The sequence below is a fragment of the Megalops cyprinoides genome, chromosome 2 (assembly GCF_013368585.1).
Source record: "Megalops cyprinoides isolate fMegCyp1 chromosome 2, fMegCyp1.pri, whole genome shotgun sequence".
Classification (NCBI taxonomy): domain Eukaryota; kingdom Metazoa; phylum Chordata; class Actinopteri; order Elopiformes; family Megalopidae; genus Megalops; species Megalops cyprinoides.
The window spans coordinates 41,573,725-41,579,779 of record NC_050584.1 but is presented as its reverse complement, the minus strand read 5'-3'; the positions used below and the strand labels follow the sequence as shown (position 1 = coordinate 41,579,779).

Genomic DNA, 6,055 nt, shown 5'->3' with positions numbered 1-6,055 from the left:
AGAATTATGCATGAAGTACCAGCTGCCTTTCCATTAAGGAGGACTCGTGTCTTGACTTACAGCTTCATACAGCCAAATTTCAAGTGATCTAAATTTCCTGCACTTTCATTCCTGCTTAAACCAATGACAGCAATGAACTGCTATATACCACGTCTGCTTTCCTAGGTGCCAGTTACTCTAGATCAGTGTTTCTAAATCCCACTCCTGGAGGCCCACCGTCCTGCATATCTTCTATCTACCCTTGCTGCTTGATTAAATCAGGTGTGCTCAGCTAATCAAACGTGCCACTGATGAGTTCAGTCAGGTAGGTAGAGGGAAAGATGGAAAACGTGCGGGGCAGGGGACCTCCAGGAGTAGAATTAAGAAACACTGCTCTAGATACACTGTACAGTAAATCATTGTCTGCTCATCCACTGTCAATCTTTTACCTACAGAACTCCTCTGCTTAGCTGCCACTTTTCTCACAACTACACCCTCTATTATTTGTACACTGCTGACTCCTGAGAGAGGACACCTTTCATTCCTTGCAATATAGAGTAAGGTCTGGTACAAACATCCCACAATAAATGATACTGAAATTTAAAAGTACAATAAAAGATGGAGGGCTGCCCATGTGTGCATCTTGTCACATAGATTAAATGTTCTGTATTAGACTGGTAGACACTATGTGTATACCAAAATGTCTCTCACTCTTTAACATTTAATTTTAGGAGTTTTAAGAACATACACTGTCCCTCCCACTGAAAAATTCTAATCATCATCTTGAAACGGGACAAGGCTGCTTTTCAAACAGGCTTGGGAGACTTGCCTCGACAGACTGGTGCGGTGGCATTTCAAGCCACTCTCTCCGAACGACAGGCTGCATTCAGTTCACTGTGTAATTTCAACCTAGAAAAGTGGGGGAAAATAATCAGTATAGAGTAAATTATCAAATTACACAACTTCTGTGAAAACACACCAAGAGCATGCATTTGCAGTTAGATGTACAAACATTTACACAGAAGTAACTAACATCACAATAATATTTAGAATTTCCTTTATAACATGTACATTAACACCAGCCTCACTTAAGACAAAAAACCCCTTCAAGACAATTGATCCCAGTTTCAATCTGTACTGAATCTTGTACTGAAATTCATCTTAAAGGTTAAAGGGCATTTTCCATTTTCAAGACAGGCTACTATGCACTGATACATTTGCCAAGCAATGCAAGATGTTAAAAATCAGGCCTACATTTCAGAACAAAGACATGACTCATGTTATCACCAAAAACACATAGCGGTTTTGAGAGCAGTAATAAGAATGGACCAATGTTGAACAATTCTGAGTTCACTAAGGAAAGTGGAACTAGGGAGGTGTTTGTTTCACTTAAGATCTGCAGTTCAATTGTCTCTATTTCTTACACAATGTTCCAAGTTAAGGAGTTACCCCTCCGAAAAAGAATAGGGTATTTGACATCATGCAGATTGAAAGCAGAGTTCATTCAAGGCCTAAGGGGACATCTGCCTGGACATCTTTGAAGACGGATTTTTGATGAACACTTGGAATGTTAAAATGAGAACTATTTGAAGGATGCGAACAGGAGAGCAAAAGGAGTTACCTCACATTACAGGCCTATCTCCACATATGTACTAGCCAAGAGAGCAGCTTTCATCTCAGAGGATTCACGTGTCGGTAGGCACAACACTTCATTCTCCAAGGACTTTGTTGATTTTCCAAACGCTAGCAGAGAACTCTTGGACGTAATGAAGCATTAAACAGAGCCAGGGCCAGCTGATGTTTCTACCACTAAACTGTCTGACTACTCTCCGTAACACCCTAAAATGTTGACTTTCTTTAGGGAATCTAAATTATGCAAACATTCTAAAATCTTGTATAGGTAATCCATTACAACTATGCAGTACATTTAACCCTCACCCTCAACACCCTCTGATTTGCTGAGAATTTAAATTTTGAACTGAGTCCATCCTTCACTCCACCCAACCCACTTAATACTGACATACACTATTTAAAACAATCAGCTGGCTTTGTCCAGAAGCAAGATGGATTCTTTGGAGGCACAAGAAATCAGAGCATTTTCATCGAATTGTTTAATAGGCTTCATGAAGCCGAAATTTACAAAAACAAAAAAGTATCTTCAAGGTTGGTACACAGAACAGAAAGCACATTTCTTTCCCAAAAGGAATATTGGTAGTAACATTTTAAGAGGTCGTTCATTATAGTTCCACAGCAGAGCATATTAAAAATGCACAGGTTGCAAAGAGCAAAATACCTCTGGCAGACTGCTGCAGGTTGCAATTAGCACCCCATGTGAACAGCTGGCCAACTTCAGGTTCAGTTTCACCAGTCTGAAAGTAATTCACTCTTTGAATACTGAATATTTACAAATCTTTAGCCATATCAAGGAGGTCTGCTGGAAACTGGTGCTCCCAGACAGCATTCCTGCCTTGCTACACTAAAGGAATGCATTACAGATTAAGGCGCACAAAGCCTTGTTGTAGAACATCACAGCTTGTAAAGCTTCTAGAGGGAAAAAAAACGCTCAATTGAAAATTTCGAAGGTGGGATTTTTTTCCTCATTCCAGGATAGAGATTGGGAAAATTCACCGACATTAAATGGTTACAAATTGAATCTTTAAGAAGCTACCAGGCTGTGTTGAACAGGATCAAATATCAAACTTAAGACCAAACAGGAAAATGAAAAACAAAGTTTCTGTATAAATACATCCATAAAAATAGGTTTCCCTAAAACACATCCCCAGGGAACCAGGAATGTAATGTGAATTTATGGCAAAGGAAACCTTGAGCATCTTTTGAGCATCAATTTTCAGTTACAATTCAAATTAAATGTTTCAAGATTTGATACCTCGCCTAGGACAAAATCCTGCACTGAAATGCTTAGCTTGAACACTTTAAAGAGCCACTTTTAGATAGATCAGGCTGCTTTAAAGGAAGAGGCTACAACCAGTTTACAACCAACACTTGTAGAGGAAAAAAAGTCTTCGAAGCACATCTTTACAAATACAGCCAGCGAAGGGACGATCTTGATATCAGGAAGATTTTTACTCGCGTGTAGCTGAGGACAAGAAGTAGGCACAGGTGTAAAGGCACTGAAGCATTTGGACATGTCTCACATAACTAACCATCGCTATCCCCATAAGATGTCTTGTGTTTCTAATTTTGTGCACCAAGTGAATTTAGCTTCCCATAGTACTATAATCAAACTGGATAAAGGTGTATAGAGCAGGAATGACAGTAAAACTCCAAATTCAAGACCTGGAAGGTAAAACGCCTCCAAGCAGCAGCGGCTGATCCAGGACTTCAAAGCCGGTATGACTTGCTGTAATGGCTTATACTTGTGTGCAGAGGGAAGTTGCACATCCCCAGAACCAAGATATCCCTACTCATTTATGGCTTAAGCACTTAAACTGAAGGCATGCTTCAGTAAGCCATGAAGTTAGATACAGTGAACAAAAATATTCCCTAAAGGTCACTCAATGCATCCATCAGGTCAATATGTTCCATGGCCTACTTCCCCCTAGAAGCATTCTGCATTGTGTACAAGTACCTAATACAGTTGCATGTCGTGATACTTACCATAGCTGTCATAGCTGTCTCTATAGGAACCCCCCGAGCGGTCACCATAGCCCCCTTGACTCCTACAAAGTAAATGAAATTGTCAATGGCACTCACACAAATATAAAAATCACTGGATCTACTCCTGGCAATCAGGAATGATCGTGAACATACAGGGAAGAATGCTAGCCAATTACCTGTTATCTCTATTGTAATATCCTCCACCACCTCCAGAAGAATAACCACCACTCCCGTTTCTGTTGGAATAGCCACCTCCGTAACTCCTTTCGCCGCCACCATAGCCTCTGTCTCCGCCGTAGCTCCTGTCACCGCTGCCATAGCTGCGGTCTCCACCATAGGCACGGTCTCCACCGTAGCCTCCACTCCCTGTGAAAGCAATTAAATAAGATTTAGGCTCTAAAATTGCCCCTTTCAGATTATTCCAACTAAAACAAGGAGGGCGTGACATAAAGCAAATGGGTGCTAACCATTTTGCAATCGCCAGCCCTTACCTCCCAAATAACCACGCCCACCTCTTCCTCTACCCCCTCTGAAGAATCCTCCTCCTCTGCCACCACCTGGTCCACCTCTGAAGCCACCACCGGATCTTGATCCAGACTTGCCAGCTTCATCCACACGAATCATCCTCCCATCAACAGACTGCAAACAGAAACAGAACAGATTAATGCACGTTGCTACAGGTCCTGACTGTAGAACAGAACTAGCATCTCACAACACATTACACATTCTGTACAGCCTTTGAGAAAAAAAAATGGTTCCATGATAACCAGTAGTCTGCATACCTTGCCATTCATTGCAGTCATGGCATCCTTTGCATCCTCCGGATTCTCAAATGTCACAAACCCAAATCCCCTGGACCTCTGGGTCTCCCTGTCTCTGATCACATCCACTGAAAGAGACATCAAATTGTTATATTGGTCCATCTATCTAAATACACAGATGCAGTAAATACTTGGATTTACACTACAAACATTCGAATAATAATAATTAAAAAAAACACACCTTTAGTTATACTGCCATATTTTGAAAACGCCTCCTCCAAAGACTCCTCATTGGTGTCGAAGCTGAGCCCGCCAACGAAAAGCTTCCCTTCATCAGACATCTTGAATATTCTAGGCAAAGGGGAAAAATAAATGCGTCATTGTTCTCAATGGTAGGCTGCGATTTCCGGTCTCAAAATGTAGGTACAATCACAATACAAAAGCGCTATATGTGAATAGAACCACGAATAAAATTACCATTTACGTTTATAAATACAATTAAACACGTGTTAGATGTGATATTCTGCAGCTTACTATTAACTTATGCAGCTGGAAGCGGGGCGCGGCAGCCATTCTGCCTGCGCCATTTTCTCCCGCTCGTTCTTGTCGTTTCCTAGCGCGTGGCGCAGCCATTTTTAGAACCCCGGATTCTAACAAGCTATTAACCGTCTATCAACATTCTCATACACAATGCGGTTTACGAAAAATGGCGAAAATGAGTTTGCCCACCTAGTCGTACATTAACACATCCTTCCGATCCACAACACAAACCAACCACTCCTTACTGTCTAGATAAGATGACTTACTGCGTTGGCTGTGGATCACGCATGTGGCCATTCTCTCCGTCGCAACCAACTAACAATCTACTCGGTGTAAAAAAGCGAAATATCGATGCTACGTGTTGTTTGCTGATATTAACGATTCAGAAGTAGGTTACGATATACAGCTACAGTAGCATGAATATACTTCTCTATGATCTACGCCAAATCCATCTTTGTGGCGGCCGATTAAGTTCGATGCTGCTTTGTCATTTTGATACAAGGGTTATCAAGGTAGCAAGCTAGCAGGCAATCCATCGGCCATTTTGATTTAGCTACCAAGAGTTTGTCGAGAATACGGTTTCGTTAGCTAACAAGATGGCTAACGCAAATAGCTAGATTTTGCTACCCAGCTACACTGGACATTCACAGTGAACTAACGTATTGCCTAGGGAGAAAACTAAAAGTCAAGTCTAAGTAGCTGCAACGTACACAAACAGGGAAATAAATAAATAGCTATCTTTGAGGACAACACATGCCTTAAATTGAAACCCGCCATTCAAAGGCTACAGAAAACAAATATTACAAATACATTTCAGATGTAGTTACCTGTATACACCCTTGTGAAACACACAACACCAAGCACTCCTTCACAGTCTGTTCGGCGACGAGTGAAACAAACGGTAAAATGGATTCTCCTTTATGAAAGACGTGCCGGTGTGAGCTCATGAATAATTATCAATGGGGCGGGTCAATTGGAGGGGAGGTCGGAAAATGTTGTGAGATTATATTTCTCTTCTCTTCCTGGTTGTATATAAAAAGTTCCGGTTGGTGCTTTTCCGGTGCTGCAGATATTGATTCTATCTTGGTCAGCACAATGTTTAATGTAATTATACATTATATAATATATATATAATGTTATATAATATATATAATGTT

General features: G+C 41.0%; 1 protein-coding gene across 3 annotated transcripts; it reads right to left on the bottom strand.

Annotated features, from left to right (window-relative positions):
• Window positions 1-863: 863 nt before the first annotated feature.
• LOC118772724 (cold-inducible RNA-binding protein B-like) lies at window positions 864-5,823 on the bottom strand. 3 transcript variants are annotated; one of them, XM_036521287.1, is made up of 7 exons: window positions 5,726-5,823; window positions 4,600-4,709; window positions 4,380-4,486; window positions 4,089-4,236; window positions 3,774-3,963; window positions 3,598-3,659; window positions 864-888 (listed from the first exon to the last, which is right to left on the bottom strand). In XM_036521287.1, the coding sequence occupies exons 2-7, from the start codon at window positions 4,697-4,699 to the stop codon at window positions 884-886; spliced, it is 612 nt and encodes a 203-aa protein (XP_036377180.1). In that variant the 5' UTR covers window positions 4,700-4,709; window positions 5,726-5,823; the 3' UTR covers window positions 864-883. The 3 variants fall into 3 exon arrangements, with proteins under 3 accessions (XP_036377180.1, XP_036377179.1, XP_036377181.1); XM_036521286.1 differs by lacking the exon at window positions 864-888 and adding an exon at window positions 2,068-3,076; XM_036521288.1 differs by lacking the exon at window positions 864-888 and adding an exon at window positions 2,068-3,076 and having other exon boundaries at window positions 4,110-4,236.
• Window positions 5,824-6,055: the final 232 nt, after the last annotated feature.